The 20309-nt window shown below is 47.1% G+C and overlaps 1 protein-coding gene across 1 annotated transcript; it reads right to left on the reverse strand.

The window, feature by feature from the left end:
• Positions 1-1034: 1034 nt before the first annotated feature.
• On the reverse strand, positions 1035-7745 carry AVPI1 (arginine vasopressin induced 1). Its single transcript, XM_040437165.1, has 3 exons — positions 7648-7745; positions 3324-3670; positions 1035-1749 (listed from the first exon to the last, which is right to left on the reverse strand). Exons 1-3 carry the CDS (start codon positions 7657-7659, stop codon positions 1572-1574), a joined length of 537 nt encoding a protein of 178 aa, XP_040293099.1. The 5' UTR covers positions 7660-7745; the 3' UTR covers positions 1035-1571.
• Between the last annotated feature and the right edge of the window lie 12564 nt (positions 7746-20309).

The following is a 20309-nucleotide window of genomic DNA, read 5'->3' on the forward strand; positions in this document are numbered from 1 at the left end:
ACGGCCGTGTGCATTCGGCCTTATACTAATTTATAATGCTGTGTGCCTCTGCAGGACCTTACTTCTACAGGATCAGAGGGACAGCTTTATGTCAGTATAATTCTGTATCAGTAAGGTCCTGCAGAGGCACACAGCATTATAAATCATTATAATGCAGTGCACTCCTGCAAGACGAGCAGCGTCCAGAATGGAGGATCAAGCTCACGCACGCGCTCACCTGAAATAGGCCTCATGCACACGAACGTATTTTGTTTCCGTTCCATTTTTTTTTCGGATAGGATGCAGACCAATTCATTTCAAAGGGTCCGCAAAAAATGCGGACAGCACAGTGTGCTATCCGTATGTCCATTCCGTAGCCCCGCAAAAAAAAAAAAATATATATATAGCACATGTCCTATTCTTGTCCGTTTTAGGCATTGTTACAATGGATCCGCACAAAAAAAAAAAAAAAAACGAATGTTATCTGTTTTTTGCAGATCCACAATTTGCAGACCGCAAAACACATACGGTCGTGTGCATGTAGCCTTGAGAATATTAGTGAACTATGAAAAATGGGCCAAGAGTCCTCATGAACACTGCTAGAAGCTGGCGTCCGGCTATACATCATATTTGCAGAAGTTCATAAAAGCAGGGGGCTGTGCTAAAGACAGTCATGAAGGGGTTGAATCATTCTGAGATTATTGTAATCAAAATGACATTGTGTGGAATTTGAGAAACAACTTGTTATATTAGTTGTGTTGAGTCATTTAAAGGGGTTGTCCCATTACCAGAACTTATCCCCCAGCCACAGGATAGTGTCTGATCGGCGGCGGTGTGACCACTGGGTTAGGCTAGAATCAAGTCAGCTCAGTGGGTGGTTTCAGTAGTGTATCCGATACCGCACCATGAGATCATCAGACCAACTGTGTAACGATATAACACCAGACGCGGCCCCCTGTGTAACAGCAGTCCTGGTAAATCTGCAGCAGAAATTTCTACTGAACACGGCCTAATGCATTCACACAGGGTTTGCAGTAAAATGTCAGACACGCGACAATGCTTTTACTTTTTATTGTCCGAGCAGAAGATGAGGTTTTCCCCAATGTTATTTACTTGCCGCCATCTACAGTAATAACTAAGCTTCAGCATGGATCGATCTTTGCTCAGATGAGCAGACTACAGACTTATCCCAGTCTTTTGAATAAATATCTTCCTGCGAGATATCGCACCTCTGATATCATATCGGCGGTGGACAACACTGTAGACAGATCCCAATCGGACTATAAAGACTCGGCCATAAGAACTTTCCTAGAGATCAATAGACAGCCCATAATCAATGGTACATAGTGTTTCTCTGGCGCAGCTCCCCTATAGCTGCCTGTAATAAATACCATAAATAACGGCCAGGATGGTTCCACGTCTTCACCATGTAAAGTTACTAATTTGGAGTGTTACCTAAGGATTTAGTGTCAGTAGTGCAGAATTACATAAGAGGCAGCAGCAGTCGTGGTCGCCGTCAGCTGCTGGTTCTTGCATAGGTTTCCAGTTTGTGAAGCAGCAGTGGTGACAACCGTCCCAGGACTTTGCACAGTTCATCGCCTGATTTGGTGCAGGTAGTCTGGGATCTGCCTCTTCTGGTGCAGTCTTAGTTTATTCTTTTGTCTGTGGATTCCAGAAGATTTCTTGGCCCCGCAGAGTGCTGGCCTATCTTGAGCATCACCGACGGGCTGAGGGGGGTCCTCCTCCCCAGAATTCCCATCTTCTTTAATGCTGTAAGGGAATTAGAAAAATGACTGTCAGCCCTTCTCAGAAGAGAGGAATAAAAAAAAAAAAAAAAGTAGTTCAATCATGAATTTTAAAGGGGTATTCCCACTTTATGACATATCCACAGGATATATGCCATAAATGTCTGTTGAGGGTGACCCACCTGGATAGGCAGAGAATGAAGGGAGAGATAGCAGCTTCATGTGTGCGGCCCCCTCCATTCACTTCTATGGGATTTACACAAAACAGTAGAACAAGTATGGAGAGCGACAAAGACATGGGGGCCGCTTCTCCATTTATCCTCAGCCCCCTCACCAGGCAGGCCGGGAAACCTTGTTCTCCCCAAAAATTCTGGTCCCGGAGCTTTCTGCTTCTATCAGACGTTAACGGCATATCCTGTGGCTATTCTATAAATGCCCAAGGTTAGAATGCACCTTTTAAAATGGTTCTCCGCTTTTGAACAATTCCTGGTTGTTAGAAAGTTAAAATCGGCCACAGGTCCAGCTTCAGGAACCCCTGGTGATCAGTAGAGATGAGCGAACCTGAACTTTATGGGTTCGGCATTCGGGCAGTGGAGGAATCCAGTTATGGATTGCGTTTAACAGAATTCTATGACGGAATGCAAAACGGAAGGCTGTAAGAGGCATTCTGTTTTGATCCGCCATAATACAAGTCTAGTTTTTATTCCCCCCACCCCCCCAACTAAAAATGCTGATCTGGCACCACTGACTCACAATGATTTTCATGCCAGATCTGGTTAGTTGCATTTTGCAAACCGGACACAAAAACACTGCTTGCAATGGTTTTGTGTCCGGCGGCAGGACATAAATGGATGCATACTAACCATGTAATTCAGGTTTTCAGATCCTTTATCGGATCTCAAATCCTGAACAAGACGACGCAGATGTGAAAGTAGTCTTATTCAGTGATGGACCGAGTCTGCCAGAACCCGTATAGGATCAGGTAGTGTTAGGCTACTTTCACACTCCCGTTTGTTGCGGATCCGTCATGGATCTGCACAGACGGATCCGTTCAGATAATACAAATGTCTGCATCCGTTCAGAACGGATCCGTTTGTATTATCTTTAACATAGCCAAGACAGTCTTGAACACCATTGAAAGTCAATGGAGGACAGATCCGTTTTTTCTATTGTGCCAGATTGTGTCATAGAAAACGGATCCGTTCCCATTGACTTATATTGTGTGCCAGGACGGATCCGTTTGGTTTAGTCTAGTCAAGTGGACAGCAAAATGCTGCAGGCAGCGTTTTGGTGTCCGCCTCCAGAGCGGAATGGAGGCAAACTGATGCATTCTGAGCGAATCCTTTTCCTATCAAAATGCATTAGGGCAAAACTGATCCGTTTTGGACCGCGTGTGAGAGCCCTGAAAGGATCTCACAAACGGAAAGCCAAAACGCGAGTGTGAAAGTAGCCTTAGTGAGACAACCCCTTTAAAATCACCCCACCGATCCGAGGGTGCCTGGCTGCTTTTGTACAGTCCCTCTATTGCTTGACTTTTCCCATATCTTCCAGACAATGGGGAGAGACGATATTCTGGCTCACAACAGAAAGGACCCTTACCAGAGTTTACTGAAGTTTTGCACAGACAGTCCTCCGATTCCATCACTTCTCCGTTTCTGATGCGATAAACGAAAGCCCTTGTTCCTCTTCTTTCTCCGGAGCTTGATCAAGGCGTCTGCGACGTGCCTGTCTCCGGCGTAGTTGTAGATGATCTGAGCTCGTTCATCCGCGAGCTCGTCCCCGTTGGTGCGGAAGAGAGTCTGTATCTGCAGGAGGTCAATGTCTTTGAAAATGTTGGCTGAGGCCTTTTTCCTGGTCCGTGGTTCTGGGGCCTGCCACGCTGCTGCTGCTGCAGGGGCGCTGATGACAGAAGCTGGCGTGCCCATGATGGAACAGCCTGACAAATACTGCAAGAGACAAAAAAAATATGAAGTGAAAGCTGCTCAGAGATCAAGATTTGCATCCAGATGTCTCATTAAGATATGCATGCGAGCTATGTATCCTACCTCCCCCATATCGGAGCAAAAACAAGTTTCAGTTCCTTGTTGTAACTAGTTCTGCTTTTTGCCCTGGCCAGGTGTGTCTTCAGCCAGATTACCTAGTCACTGAGGGTTAACCCTTTAAATCTCTGCACCCAGCTCTCATCTGTAAGTAATATTGAAGCAGCACCGTGGCTACCTGGCTCCGTGGAGTAGTCTGGGGCCCTGCACACTTCGACATTGATAAAACATTCCTAAGTCTGGAGTCTCCAACCTGTGGCGAAACTACAACCCCTAGTGTGGGTATGCTGGGCGTAGTAGTTTCACAACAGCTGGCAAGCCAAATACCTCCAAAGTCTGGTTGGTGAGGACTCGCCAAACATGGTACTCAATGTAGTTCTATGGTACACAGCGCCACTCTGGACCATGCAACGCACGTGCTTTGGCAGATTAGTTCCATTTCGGTAAAATGCAATACCAGACAGCCCTTCTACTCATGATTAGTGAGGGTCCCTGTGGTCGGACCCCCAGGGTTTGCAGGGGGCAGAGGTCTTGTCAATACTGGAGAGCATGGAGACCACTGCCCTAAGGATTCCAATTGATTTTTTAAAAGCATGGAGCCCCTGTGGCCCTGACTTTGACCTAGGCCTCATCTGCACACAGACTACCGTATATGTTCTTCCCAGTATTTGAGTTGCATGCCAAGAGGTATTTGGCCTATTAAATGGGCCCTAGTGAACGTGTGTGACATGGGATCATTAACTGCGAGCCCCACTGGGAACAGAGACTAATGACAAGCTCAGCGGCCCGTTCTATGTCAACTAAAGAAACACCGTAAGCACAGTGTCAGACGGATGCAATACAGCGGCACCAAAGCTGGACCTTTAACTGAACTTCGTTCACCATAAGAGCACGTTCACACGCTTCTAAATGCAATGTCTATTTGATGGGGAGTTTGCAGCAGAAGTACAAGGCTGATCCTTGGATTTCTGATGCAGATTTGTAGTTTGTTATGCTGCTGATCCAATGGTGGATGAGCCCCATGCAGAAATGATCTGGAGCTATATGGATGGCAAAGTGGATTTCCATCATAAACAATGGGTTGGGGATTTGCCATGTTACCCCCAGGAATATGCACCAAAATCCGCACTTTAAACCATGCAAACATACCCTCAGGGTCCATTCACACATCCGCAAAATGGGGTCGCATCTGTTCTGCAATTTTGCGGAACGGGTGCAGACCCATTCATTTTCAATGGGGCCGGAATGTGCTGTCCGGATCCGCACCCGCAAAAAAAATCGAACCTGTCCTATTCTTGTCCGCAATCGCAGACAAGATTAGGCATTTTCTATTATAGTTTCGGCGATGTGCAACCAACCTTACCAATGTAGAAAAAAAAAAAAGAAAGGAGATTTAGCTTTGCTTGCACTGAGGTTGTGGTCCCCAGTACAGGAAATTGGCAAGATGTCACATTGCTCGGGTACATATGACAGTGACACACAGTAACCGCCACTGATGGGGGCCTTCCTGCTGCATCACCCACAGCACACGCCAAGCTGCCTAAATCCCAGCTAACCCTTCCTGCGTTATCTGTGATTAGAAGGCATCACACGTCCTGCCCTGGAGACGCGCCAGCCTTATGATCCGGGGCTCTGCCCATGTGAGTCACATAATTATCACATGCTGTACAAATATACATCAGGGTTGGAGCGAATAATCTTCTATACACAGCATGTACTGGTACAATCCTGCACGCTGAAGTCTTTACCACCCTACAGGATGGGCCAACCTCATGGGCACCCAGAGATAGGCATCGCCCACCATGCCCTATGCAACTATGGGTGGTGTAGGCACAGTGGGCACTCTGCATGTAGGACTGATGTTCTGCTTTACAATAAGATTCTGTTTTGTCACCTTTTTCAAAATCTCTGGATATGAACAAGAATGTATTCATTCACTTACAGCAAGCAGAGGATTACACCCTGTACAAAATCTAATACTATTCACTCCTGGGGGAGTTTGCTACAAATGTATCCAGTCTATGTAATTCTGTAACATCACCACCCTTCTCTGCCCTTTCATGACAGTTTGCTACAATGTATCAGTCTGTGGAGTCCAAGCTGTTTAGCTCACAGGAGGATACAACTGCAGCTGTGACAAACCTTCAGCTGTGAGAAGTATTTGGTCTGCCTCTAAGGCTACTTTCACACTGGCGTTTTGGCTTTCCGTTTGCGAGATCCGTTCAGGGCTCTCATAAGCGGTCCAAAACGGATGCATTCTGAATGGAAAAGTATCCGCTCGGAATGCATCAGTTTGCCTCCGTTGAGTCACCATTGCGCCCCGGATGCTGCCCGCCTGACGAAGAGGAGCCAAACGGATCCGTCCTGGCACACAATGTAAGTCAATGGGGACGGATCCGTTTTCTCTGACACAATAGAAAACGGATCCGTCCCCCTTTGACTTTCAATGGTGTTCAAGACGGATCCGTCATGGCTATAGAAGACATAATACAACCGGATCCGTTCACGACGGATGCATGCGGTTGTATTATTGCAACGGAAGCGTTATGACGGATCGGCAAAAAACGCTAATGTGAAATCAGCCCAAGCCTATGGTTAATATGCACCGGACTATCCAGAATCCACATCAGGGTCACTTAGTTTTCATAGAGGCCTATGAAAAGTTTTGAGAATGCGATGTGTGCAAGCTTGTCCCTTTTTGTTCTAGGGATCGGTGGGGGTCTCAGCACTCAGAACCCTCCCCCTCATCAAAACTAATTTGCTCTCACTGTACTTTATACAAACAAGTCCAAAGGTTCCTGCAGCAAGCTGGATAATTCTACGGAGGGTGAAGGGTCTCGTGGGGACATTACACCCCTCAGTGACAGCGCCGTACATTGGACAGTGGCTGTGCTTGGTATTGCAGCTCAGTCCCATTCATTTGAAGGGGGACCTTGCTGCAGAACAGCCCAGCAAGTGTTTTCATAGCAGCTGGCGTGCCGGAGGTCGCTGACGCCCTGCAGATCTACAGCTGCTGTGAAAGGATCTGTCTGGGCATGCTGGGAGTTGTAGTTTCACCACTGCTGTGCGCTTTATGTTTGGATTGTCTTTGGTCGAATATGGTGTGAACCTAACCTTACCCTGACAGTGCAGAATAGCAGAGCAACGCGACAGACACACACACACACACACACACCGCATGTGCTACATACATTACATGGGTGCGATATTACATACATGCCACAAACACACAGATATCTGATGTGGTACTATGTGCACCGTATAGGAATGATGTATACTTTATGTGAAATTACACATCTATACATATGTGATCGTATATGTATGATATATACTGTATATTACATACACATGACATTACTATGTGCACTGTATGACATGGTATATAATGTGATTCACATCTATACATAGAGATGTGATCATTTATGCACTGTATGATATATACAGTATATTACATGTTCATACATAGACGTGACAACATAAGATATATATAATATATGTATTACACATCTGTACATACATGTGACATGGTATATAATGTATATATGCATGATATATACCGTATATTACATACACAAGACATGGTAACATTATATATGTATTACACATCTGTACATGTGGTAGTATATGCACTATGTATGATATATGCACTATATTACATGTTATATACATTATATATGTGATACCGTATATGTATGATATACATTACATGTGATATTACACTGCATGCACAGTACATGTAGAACATGCTATACTGCATACACTATACACGTATTACATACATTAAACATATTACACACACTGTGTATGCACTGTACATGTATGACATAGAACGTGTGTGAGAAGTGTTTACACATGTACTATCACACGCTATAAGGCGCACATACCTGTGCAGACATGCGGCTCAGCAGGCCGGACAAATGACGCTCCTCCGCTCGGTACAGACTGACTGACTGGCGGTGACTACCTCTCAGGCCATGTACAAACCCCGCCCCGCCCCAGGTAATTGACGCAAGTACACAGCTCAGCCAATTAGCGCAGTCAGGGGCGGGGCCGTGATATTGGCGGGAGACGTGGCTCAGAGCCGCCATTGACGTCATGAGGGAGAGCTGAGGTGATTGTGTGAGGACAGCGGTCACCCCTCCTCCCCTCAGCCGCAGCCTCTCCTGCCTGTGGTGACATAGCAGAAGTAATAAAGAGTACAGAGTACAGTCCACAGCAGCACAGAGCATTTACCCCTGAAACAAAATAAAAAACATGGCTGCCAATTCACAAGTCCTATGAAGGTCATCCACCTTTCCTAGAGGAAAGCAAATAGTCTTGTTGTGCTGCCTTATTAGAAAGGCCATTCAGGAATCTGAGAAGGCTGGGTGACAACCCCTGTGCGCCATGTTGGTTAGGTGTCAGAATCAGTGCTTGGCTTTGATAAGCAGGGTCTGTGGCGCACCCTGTGTTTGAAAGAACCTGTGCCTTCAAACGAACCGTTTTGTGGACCGCAAGAAAACACTCCCGAAAATATCACTTTTTGCACTTTAAACCCTTAGGCCGAGTTCACACGAACGTGTGTTAGCCCGTGCTGCGGGCCGCAATGCACGATCGCCGGCCGTAGGTCAGCCGCATCAGATCGCGGACCCGTTCACTTTAATGGGTCCACGATCCGCCCGTTCCGCAAAAAGATAGGACATGTTCTATCTTTTTGCGGAACGGAAGTACGGGACGCAACCCCACGGAAGCACTCCGTAGTGCTTCCGAGGGGTCCCGTTCCGCTATTCCGGATTTGCGGACCCATTGAAGTGAATGGGTCCGCATCCGTGATGCGGAATGCACACCGAACTGTGGCCGTGTATTGCAGCCCACAATACGGCCACGGATCACACACGTTCGTGTGAACTTAGCCTTAGTGACATAACTAATTTAAAAGGGTTTTCAGACATTTTAATATTGATGAGTCATTGTCTGATTGGTGGGGTCCGACACCAGGGACCCCCACTTACCAGCTGTTTTGAGAAGGCAGCGGCACTTCTGTGAACGCCTCTGCCTTCTCCCTGCTCACCAAGTACAGCGCCGTACATTATATAGCGGCTGTGCTTGGTATGGCGCTCAGCCCCATTCACTTCTATAGGGCTGAGCTTCTCTTAGGCCACGTGACCAATGAATGTGAACATCGCTGGCCTAGGAAAAGCAGCAAGAAGGCAGCGGCGCTCAGGAGCGCAGTTGCCTTCTCAAACAGCTGATTGTCAGGGGTCCCGGGTGTTAGACCCCCCACCGATCAGATACTGATGACCTATTCTGAGGATAGGTCATCAGTATTAAAATGTCAGAAAACCAGGGCTTCTGTCACCCCATTAAACCGTTTTTTTTTTTCTTTACTAATAATCCCTACACTGCGATCTCAGCATACATAAGCTAATTAATGATTTTCGTTCAGTAGAATTTGCAAAAAAATCGATTTTTATAATATGTAAATTACCTTGCTACCAGCAAGTAGGGCGGCTACTTGCTGGTAGCAGCCGCATCCTCCGATCCTACTGACGCCCCCTCCGCTTGTTGATTGACAGGGCCAGGGAACGGAATAGTTCTCTGCTGGCCCTGCCTGTTTTCATTCAATATCTGGCGCCTGCGCCGCGGCCGTACCTATCTTCAATCTGCGCCGGCGCACTGAGAGGCGGCCACTCACTCGGCCGCTCGCTCCTCAATGCGCCTGCGCCTGGTAGCAAGGTAATTTACATATTATAAAAATCGATTTTTAGCAAATTCTACTGAACGAAAATCATTAATTAGCTTATGTATGCTGAGATCGCAGTGTAGGGATTATTAGTAAAGAAAAAAAAAACAAAAACGGTTTAATGGGGTGACAGAAGCCCTTTAAGCACACCTCCCAACAGATTCCGGTGGCGATTGCGGGACAGCTGAGGTATGTCTCAACTGTCTCTTCGTTAGGGTGGCCAGATGTCCGGTAGACTGGTTTCCTGGCTCCCTGTCCTCCGTCCAGCACAAGGCCTGGACAGACACAGGGGTGTGCTATTTTCTGTGGCCCCCATGCACAGACTGCAGCATGTGAGCGTGCTCTCAGACTGACTGACTGAGCTTTCCTCTCACCTGCAGTCACTAGACCGAAATGGCCGACATATTTCTCTGTGACTGACTGAGGGGGAGAGAAGCGCTCTGGATTCCCGCACATTTCACCTCAAAGGGTTTCTTTACCTTTTTCTCACTGATGACCTGTCCTTTGGATAGGTCATCAGTATCGGATCGGTGGAGGTCCGACACCCAGGATCCCCTCCGATCAACTGTTTGAGATGGCAGCGGCGCTCGCAGTAGTCAGTGAAGTCATGACTATGTCACGTGGCATGGGTGCAGCTCAGCCCCATTCACTGGCAGTCGGGCTGCACTCCAGTCAAGTCAGGGACCGTCGCCAAGTTGTGAGCCGGCATTTAGTGCTGCAGGTGGAGTACAGGGCTGCACTGTTCCCTACCCTACGTGACAGCAGCCATGGTTATGGGGACTTATTTTGCAATGTAGTCTGCATTCTTCTTTGCGTTACCCAATAGAATTGAACTAGTACCTAGAGCGGTATACCACTAGAAATGCGGCCCCCGATGCGGCTGTACAGCAATATAAACCCCCACTGAAATGCAGGTACCGTACAATTGATCTGTGTGACTTGGATCCCAAGCCTATGTGCGTGCAACCTGCGAGCAGGTACAGTGTGCCACGCCAGTGACGTAACTAGAATTTACTGGGCCACACAGCAAATTTTTGAATGGGCCCTCCAGCAACTTCTTCGCAACCCATAACTCCTGTGCAACCCACAGTCCTTTGACTAGTCAACATCTCTCTCTCAGAAGAGGCCCGGCAGCCACTCCATCTGTTTCATTCAATATTCCACCTGGGTGGGCCCCTTCTGAGTCCAGGCCCCAAAGCAGCTGCTTCCTCTGCTACGCCCATCGTGCCGCCATATAACACTAGGGTCGGACTGGCCCACAGGGTACAAGTGACTCCTCTGGTGGGCCCCTGAGCATGGGTGCTTAGCAGTGTACGGAGTAGGGAGTATGAAATTTATGAATGGGACCCCAGCAGCGCTGTGAGTATGGGCAGGAGCGCACATTGCTGCTCCTGCCCGTACCCAGGGGTGCACCTAGCCTTTCTGCTGCCTGTGGCAAAAATTTAACTCCCCCCCCACCACCACCACCATACCAAATTCTCAACCTAACCCCTTCCCTCCTAACATTGTGTATATCACTACAGAACATACAGGGCTAATACAGCGCCCCATACCTAAAGCCTGACACTAAAGCCTCATGCACACGTCCGTGGAACACGGACCATGTGATACCGGCCTGGATTTCTTCTGAGTGCAGGAGCGCACGGCGTCATTGGTTGCTTCCTGCTGCCGCCGCAGTACAGTAATACACTGGTATGACGTGTGCATGAGGCTTAATAGTGTAAACATAACGTCCCCCAAAAATAACTGTGCTAAGCTGATACTGTGCTAGTGTGCCCCCGCAGTAATAGTGCTCCCAAAAGTTCCACCAATAGTAATAATTCTCTGCTAGAGCACACATGGTAGTAATAGTGCTCCTACAGTCCCCCAACATGTCCCCACTGTGCCCCAGAATTAATAATGTTCCTATAGTGCCCATACTAGTAATCATGTTCCCCATAGACCCCCAGTAGTAATAAAGCCCACCATAATGCCCCCCAGTAGTAATAATTCTCCTTATAATGTGACAGTACAAACAATGCCCCTTTATAATGAGTGCCAGTGCAAAAAATACCCCCTTTTCATGCCCCCAGTTGAGCTAATGTCCCCATAGTGCCCCCATAATGTGCCAGTATAAGATACCCCTATATAGTGCCACCAGTAAATGCCCCATAGTGCTCCTCTCCCCCCTTCCTCCTAGTGCCCCCCATAATGTACCAGTATAAAATGCCCCTATAAAATGCCCCAGTAGATGCCCTCAGTATCCCCCATGATTTGCAAGTATAAAATACCCCTTCTTAGTTCCCCCCCGTAGATGACCCCATAGTACTCTTCTCCCCCCTTCCCCATAGTACCCACCATAATGTGTCCCAGTATAAAATGCCCCTATACAGAGCCCCCCATATAAAATACCCCTTCTTTGTGGCCTCAGTAGATGCCCCCATAGTGCCCCCCAATAATGTGCCAGTAAGAAATGCCCCCATAGTGCCACCCAATAATGTGCCAGTAAAAAGTGCCCCATAGATGCCCCCCCAATCATGTGCCAGTAAGAAGTGCCCCCCAATCATGTGTCAGTAAGAAGTGCCCCCCATAGATGCCTCCCAATCATGTGCCAGTAAGAAGTGCCCCCATAGCGCTCCTCTCCTGTATTGTACCATATTAAAAAGAATAAACACATATACTCTTCCGGTCTGTGTCCCGTGCTGTACGGCTCAGGAGGCCTCTAATAGGCTGCTGGCATAGTGCCAGGTTACCCATGTGCTGCCAGGCGTTAGTAATCGTACGGGGAGCACGGGCAGGAGCAGCAATATGCGCTCCTGACTGTAGTCACAGCACTGCTGCTGCTCATTTATAAATTTCACACTCCGTACACCACTAAGCTGTCAGCTGGTACAGAGAAATACTTTTTTGCTGATGAGAGACAACCCCTTTAAGACTCTGCTAACTTTATTTTGCATGTCATGATATTTCTCTTGTCTACAAGAATACATCTTTTGTACAAAAATACATTGTATATTTCCTGGTTGCAAATACAAACTCACAAAGTTGTTTGGTAGCTCCCCCTACGGGAGCTTTGAAGAATACATTTACAGAAAAATATATATTTTTATAGAAAGTTTATGTCTAAATCCCATGACATTGGAAGCCTCAACCCTAATCTCACCAAACGCCTCACTGAGACACTATTTATAGGGTTAGTTATTATTATTTTCATGCTATATTAATACCACGGCGCATGGGATTTAGCCCTTAGGCCAAATGCACGCGGCTGTTGCCCGGCCGTGCTCGTAATATGGCCTGCAATCCAGAAGGAGCGGAAAGGAGGCACGGAACCCCATGGAAGCAATACCGAGTGCTTCCGTGGTGTTTCTCTCCGTGCCTCCGCACTGCAACGAAATAGAACATGGTGCCGACGGATCACCGACCCATTCAAGTTGAGTGGGTCTGCATCCTTCTGCGGCAACCACACGGATGGTGCCCGTGCAATGGGGACCGCAATGCACGGAACGTCCAGCACACGTCTGCTTCAGAGTTATGTAACTTACAATGTCACGTTACCCTGTGATGTCACAAGGTCCTCATAGAACACGGGGTTTAGCCACAACCATTCAAGAAACAAGCATCGACTTATTATTCCACCGCAGATCTGCAGCAATTACACAGCAGAATCTGCATATGTTAAATAAGGATTTTGCGGCAGACTGTCCTGTGTATTCACGATGGATTTCACCCTACGCATTGCAAGGGGTGAGATTCTCCAAGAAAAATCCTTGGCTATCCTGCACAAGAATCACATGTGTAGGATGCAGATTGTGTACAGATTTGATTAGAGCTGACACGTGAACATGGCTGGCTATAATCACATTAACCACCTCAGCCCCCATAGCTTAAACACCCTTAATGACCAGGCCACTTTTTACACTTCTGCACTACACTACTTTCACCGTTTATTTCTCGGTCATGCAACTTACCACCCAAATGAATTTTACCTCCTTTTCTTCTCACTAATAGAGCTTTCATTTGGTGGTATTTCATTGCTGCTGACATTTTTACTTTTTTTGTTATTAATCGAAATTTTACGATTTTTTTGCAAAAAAATGACATTTTTCACTTTCAGTTGTAAAATTTTGCAAAAAAAACGACATCCATATATAAATTTTTCTCAAAATTTATTGTTCCACATGTCTTTGATAAAAAAAAATGTTTGGGTAAAAAAAAAAATGGTTTGGGTAAAAGTTATAGCGTTTACAAACTATGGTACAAAAATGTGAATTTCCGCTTTTTGAAGCAGCTCTGACTTTCTGAGCACCTGTCATGTTTCCTGAGGTTCTACAATGGCCAGACAGTACAAAAACCCCACAAATGACCCCATTTCGGAAAGTAGACACCCTAAGGTATTCGCTGATGGGCATAGTGAGTTCATAGAACTTTTTATTTTTTGTCACAAGTTAGCGGAAAATGATGATTTTTTTTCTTACAAAGTCTTATATTCCACTAACTTGTGACAAAAAATAAAAACTTCCATGAACTCACTATGCCCATCACGAAATACCTTGGGGTCTCTTCTTTCCAAAATGGGGTCACTTGTGGGGTAGTTATACTGCCCTGGCATTTTACGGGCCCAAATGCGTGCAAAGTAGTTTGAAATCAAAATCTGTAAAAAATGGCCGGTGAAATCCGAAAGGTGCTCTTTGGAATGTGGCCCCTTTGCCCACCTAGGCTGCAAAAAAGTGTCACACATGTGGTATCGCCGTATTCAGGAGAAGTTGGGCAATGTGTTTTAGGGTGTCTTTTTACATATACTCATGCTGGGTGAGAGAAATATCTCGGCAAAAGACAACTTTTCCCATTTTTTATACAAAGTTGGCATTTGACCAAGATATTTATCTCACCCAGCATGGGTATATGTAAAATGACACCCCAAAACACATTGCCCAAACTTTCCTGAGTACGGCGATACCAGATGTGTGACACTTTTTTGCAGCCTAGATGCGCAAAGGGGCCCACATTCCTTTTATGAGGGCATTTTCAGACATTTGGATCCCAGACTTCTTCTCACGCTTTAGGGCCCCTAAAATGCCAGGGCAGTATAAATACCCCACATGTGACCCCATTTTGGAAAGAAGACACCCCAAGGTATTCAATGAGGGGCATGGCGAGTTCATAGAATTTTTTTTTTTTGGCACAAGTTAGCGGAAATTGATTTTTTATTTTTTTTCTCACAAAGTCTCCCTTTCCGCTAACTTGGGACAAAAATTTCAATCTTTCATGGACTCAATATGCCCCTCACGGAATACCTTGGGGTGTCTTCTTTCCGAAATGGGGTCACATGTGGGGTATTTATACTGCCCTGGCATTCTAGGGGCCCTAAAGCGTGAGAAGAAGTCTGGAATATAAATGTCTAAAAATGTTTACGCATTTGGATTCCGTGAGGGGTATGGTGAGTTCATGTGAGATTTTATTTTTTGACACAAGTTAGTGGAATATGAGACTTTGTAAGAAAAAAAAAAAAAATTCCGCTAACTTGGGCCAAAAAAATGTCTGAATGGAGCCTTACAGGGGGGTGATCAATGACAGGGGGGTGATCAATGACAGGGGGGTGATTAGGGAGTCTATATGGGGTGATCACCCCCCTGTCATTGATCACCCCCCTATAAGGCTCCATTCAGATATCCGTATGTGTTTTGCGGATCCGATCCATGTATCCGTGGATCCGTAAAAAACATACGGACATCTGAATGCAGCCTTACAGGGGGATAATCAATGACAGGGGGGTGAAAAATGACAGTGGGGTGATCAGGGAGTCAATATGGGGTGATCACCCCCCTGTCATTGATCACCCCCCTATAAGGCTCCATTCAGATGTCCGTATGTGTTTTGCGGATCCGATCCATGTATCCGTGGATCCGTAAAAAACATACGGACATCTGAATGCAGCCTTACAGGGGGGTGATCAATGACAGGGGGTGATCAATGACAGGGGGGTGATCAGGGAGTCTATATTGGGTGATCACCCCCCTGTCATTGATCACCCCCCTATAAGGCTCCATTCAGATGTCCGTATGTGTTTTGCGTATCCGATCCATGTATCCATGGATCCTTAAAAAACATACGGACATCTAAATGCAGCCTTACAGGGGGGTGATCAATGACAGGGGGGTGATCAATGACAGGGGGGTGATCAGGGAGTCTATATAGGGTGATCACCCCCCTGTAAGGCTCCATTCAGACGTCTGTATGTGTTTTGCGGATCCGATCCATGTATCAGTGGATCCGTAAAAATCATACGGACCTCTGAATGGAGCCTTACAGGGGAGTGATCAATGACAGGGGGGTGATCAATGACAGGGGGGTGATCAGGGAGTCTATATGGGGTGATCAGGGGTGATCAAGGGTGAATAAGGGGTTAATAAGTGACAGGGGGGGGGGGGTGTAGTGTAGTGGTGTTTGGTGCTACATATTGCTGAGCTGCCTGTGTCCTCTGGTGGTCGATCCAAACAAAAGGGACCACCAGAGGACCAGGTAGCAGGTATATTAGACGCTGTTATCAAAACAGCGTCTAATATACCTGTTAGGAGTTAAAAAAATCTCATCTCCAGCCTGCCAGTGAACGATCGCCGCTGGCAGGCTGGAGATCCACTCGCTTACCTTCCGATCCTGTGAACGCGCGCGCCTGTGTGCGCGCGTTCACAGGAAATCTCGCGTCTCGCGAGAGGACGCGTATATGCGTCCAGGAGGAATCAATCAACCACCTCCAGGACGCGTCGCTGCGTTCGGCGGTCCGGAGGTGGTTAAAAAGTTTTTTGCTTTTCATTCATGTTCACCATCAGAGACACAGACAAGTTTTCTATCATCCATGTAAATGCGTAGAAACATATATTTTGTCCCCATCCGAATCGCATTTTTTGCAAATCAGATGTGGACCCATTCACTTCAATGTGGCCGCAAAAGATGTATGTCCGTTCCGTTGCACCCACAAAAAAATAGAACATGTCCTATTCTTGTCCGCATTACTGTCAAGCATAGGTTAGTTCTATTGTGGGCCGGATGTTCCGTGAAATGCAGAATGCACACAGCCGGTATCCGTGTTTTGCGGATCTGAAATTTGCAGACCGCAAAACAGGCAACGGTCATGTGCATGAGCCCTTATTCTGTAGTACTGATTCAGCTACCACCCGTGATCTACTTAGATGCTGTCTAAGTAGAGCATCTGCTAGATTTTTAGGTATTTGAAAGTAGCTGAACATGCAGAACCTAGACTTTATTATCCCACCCTACCCCCGGTGTCAATGTCCCACCAGCTATTCATTAACTCAGATATGCATACACAGGATATCTGTGTCTCTTTCCTCTTCTCCTCCGTTAGACCGCAATGAGAAATTCTTTCAGCCGCATCTCGTCTCTACAGAGTTTGTAACACAGACACGTTAGATTTCTCAATTTTGCCATCAACCCCCCCATCCTGGTGTCCCCACAGTGTCATCCTGCTGCCACCCCCAATACTGTGCCCGTTGTGTCCCCCAATGCCCCAGGTACTATACTGCTGAAAAAATAGTGACCCTAATAGACATAATTGGGGTCATTTGTCAAACTGGTGTAAAGTAGAACAGGACTTCAAAAAAAGCTTTCAAATATGAAAGGTGGAATCTGATTGGCTGCTATGGGCAACTAAGCCAGTTCTACTTTACACCAGTTTGATAAATTACCCCAAATGTCCCTATAGTGTCTACAGCAGCTATAATGTCCCCTAGAGTGCCCGAGTAATAATAACACCCTATATTGTGCTCCAGGTAATAATCCCTGTATAGTGTCCCCAGAAATAATAGAATTGCCCCTAAAGTGCCTCCCCAATAGCAACGTCCCCCACGCTGCCCCCATACAGTAATTTCCCCCACACTGCCCCCATACAGTAGTGTCCCCCACACTGTAGTTGCTCCACACAGTAGTTTCCCCCACACTGCCCCCACACAGTAATTTCCCCCACATTGCCCCCCACACATTAGTGTCCCCCACACTGCCCCCACACACAGTAGTGTCCCCCACACTGCCCCCCACACAGTAGTGTCCCCCACGCTGCCCCCACACAGTAGTGTCCCCCACACTGCCCCCCACACAGTAGTGTCCCCCACACTGCCCCCCACACAGTAGTGTCCCCCACACTGCCCCCCACAGAGTAGTGTCCCCCACACAGTAGTGTCCCCACACTGCCCCCCACACAGTAGTGTCCCCAACACTGCCCCCACCCCACAGTAGTGTCCCCCACACTGCCCCCTACACAGTAGTGTCCCCCGCCATACAGTAGTGTCCCTCATACTGCCCCCATACAGTAGTGTCCCCCACACTGCCCCGATACAGTAGTATCCCCCACACAGTAGTGTCCCCCACACTGCCCCCCACACAGTAGTGTCCCCCACGCTGCCCCCACACAGTAGTGTCCCCCACACTGCCCCCCACACAGTAGTGTCCCCCACACTGCCCCCACCCCACAGTAGTGTCCCCCACACTGCCCCCTACACAGTAGTGTCCCCCGCCATACAGTAGTGTCCCTCACACTGCCCCATACAGTAGTGTCCCCCACACTGCCCCCCACACAGTAGTGTCCCCCACGCTGCCCCCACACAGTAGTGTCCCCCACACTGCCCCCCACACAGTAGTGTCCCCCACACTGCCCCCCACACAGTAGTGTCCCCCACACTGCCCCCCACAGAGTAGTGTCCCCCACACAGTAGTGTCCCCCACACTGCCCCCCACACAGTAGTGTCCCCCACTCTGCCCCCACACAGTAGTGTCCCCCACTCTGCCCCCTCACAGTAGTGTCCCCCACACTGCCCCCCACACAGTAGTGTCCCCCACGCTGCCCCCACACAGTAATGTCCCCCACACTGCCCCCCATACAGTAGTGTCCCCCACACTGCCCCCCACACAGTAGTGTCCCCCACACTGCCCCCCACACAGTAGTGTCCCCCACACTGCCCCCCACACAGTAGTGTCCCCCACTCTGCCCCCACACAGTAGTGTCCCCCACTCTGCCCCCACACAGTAGTGTCCCCCACACAGTAGTGTCCCCCACATTGCCCATATAGTAATTTTCCCCCCATATAGTAATCCCTCCCATAATAATTTGCCCCCACACAGTATCCCACCATATTCCCCCCCCCCCCACGTCCTCCTGTGTGCACCCCCCTCATGTCCCCCAAAATTGGCACATAAAAGAAAAAAAAACGAAAGAAAAAAAAACTGAAAGCTAAATACTCACATGCGCTTGCTCGCAGAGTCCCGGCACTGTGCTGCTGAGTCCCGGCACAGGCGCGCACGATGACATCATCACGCGCGTCTGCGCCAGGATTTCACTACCGCATAGGCGGTGATCGGCGGCGGGGCAGGGAACTATGTGCTCCGTTCCCTGCCCCGCCGCAGTATGTGGGTGCAGTTAATGTACAAGGTTACAGTCTGTTTAGAAAGGATCATCAAAACCGGAGAGGGGGAGGGGTCTGCCTTTATATAAAGTCCTGTCTAAAGCCCACAGTCCGAGAAGATATAAGTGAGGGACATGAACATGTGGAGTCACTGTGGGGAGAGATACATGGAGCTAAAAACAATAATAAATTACTAATAGGAGTTTATTATAAACCACCTAATATACCAGAGTCCACAGAAAATCTACTACTAAACGAGATAGACGAGGCGGCAGATCATAATGAGGTGGTTATTATGGGGGACTTCAACTACACAGTTATAGACTGGGAAACTGAAAGCTGTACATCCCATAAAGGAAACAGGTTCTTGGCAATAATCAAAGACAATTACCTTTCCCACCTGGTTCAGGACCCGACTAGAGGGACGGCCATACTGGACTTAGTATTAACCAATAGGCCTGACAGAACAACAGACGTGCAGGTTGGGGGACACCTGCGAAATAGTGACCATAAAGTAATAACCTTCCAATTATCCTTCAAATGAGCGTTTCTACAGGGAGGAACAAAAATACCAAACTTCAAAAAAGCAAACTTTAGCCAAATAAGAGAGGCCATAGGCCTAACTAACTGGGACAAAGTCCTCAAAAATAAAAAATACAGCCACAAAATGGGATATTTTTAAAAGCATCCTAAAATCTAATTGTGAGAGGTACATACCGTATGGGAATAAAAGGTTAAGGAACAAGAAGAAACCAATATGTATAAATAGAACAGTAAAGGCAGCAATAAATGACAAAAAGAAAGCATTTAAAGCATTGAAAAACTATAAGGAAAAAAATAGAATATGTAAAAAACAAATAAAAGCCGCCAAACTAGAGACCGAGAGATTAATTGCCAAAGAGAGCAAAACTAACCCTAAAATGTTCTTCAATTATATAAATGGTAAAAAGTATAAATCTGAAGGTGTCGGCCCTCTACAGAGTAATGAGGGGGGAGTGCAGAGAGCGATAAGGAGAAAGCAAAGCTGTTAAATATTTTTTTCTCCAGTGTATTCACTGAGGAAAATAAACTGTCAGATGAAATGCAGAATGTAAAAGTTAATTCACCATTAAAAGTGTCCTGTCTGACCCAGGAAGAAGTACAACAGCGACTTAAAAAGATTAAAATAGACAAATCGCCAGGACCGGATGACATACACCCCCGTATCCTAAAGGAATTAAGTAATGTCATAGCCAGATCTTTATTTCGGATATTTACAGACTCTGTACTGACAGGGAATGTCCCACAGGATTGGCGCATAGCAAATATGGTGCCAATATTCAAAAAGGGTGCAAAAACAGAGCCTGGAAACTATAGGCCGGTAAGTTTAACATCTGTTGTGGGTAAACTGTTTGAAGGTTTTCTGAGAGATGCTATCTTAGAGGATCTC

This window comes from Bufo bufo, chromosome 6 (assembly GCF_905171765.1).
Source record: "Bufo bufo chromosome 6, aBufBuf1.1, whole genome shotgun sequence".
Lineage (NCBI taxonomy): Eukaryota > Metazoa > Chordata > Amphibia > Anura > Bufonidae > Bufo > Bufo bufo.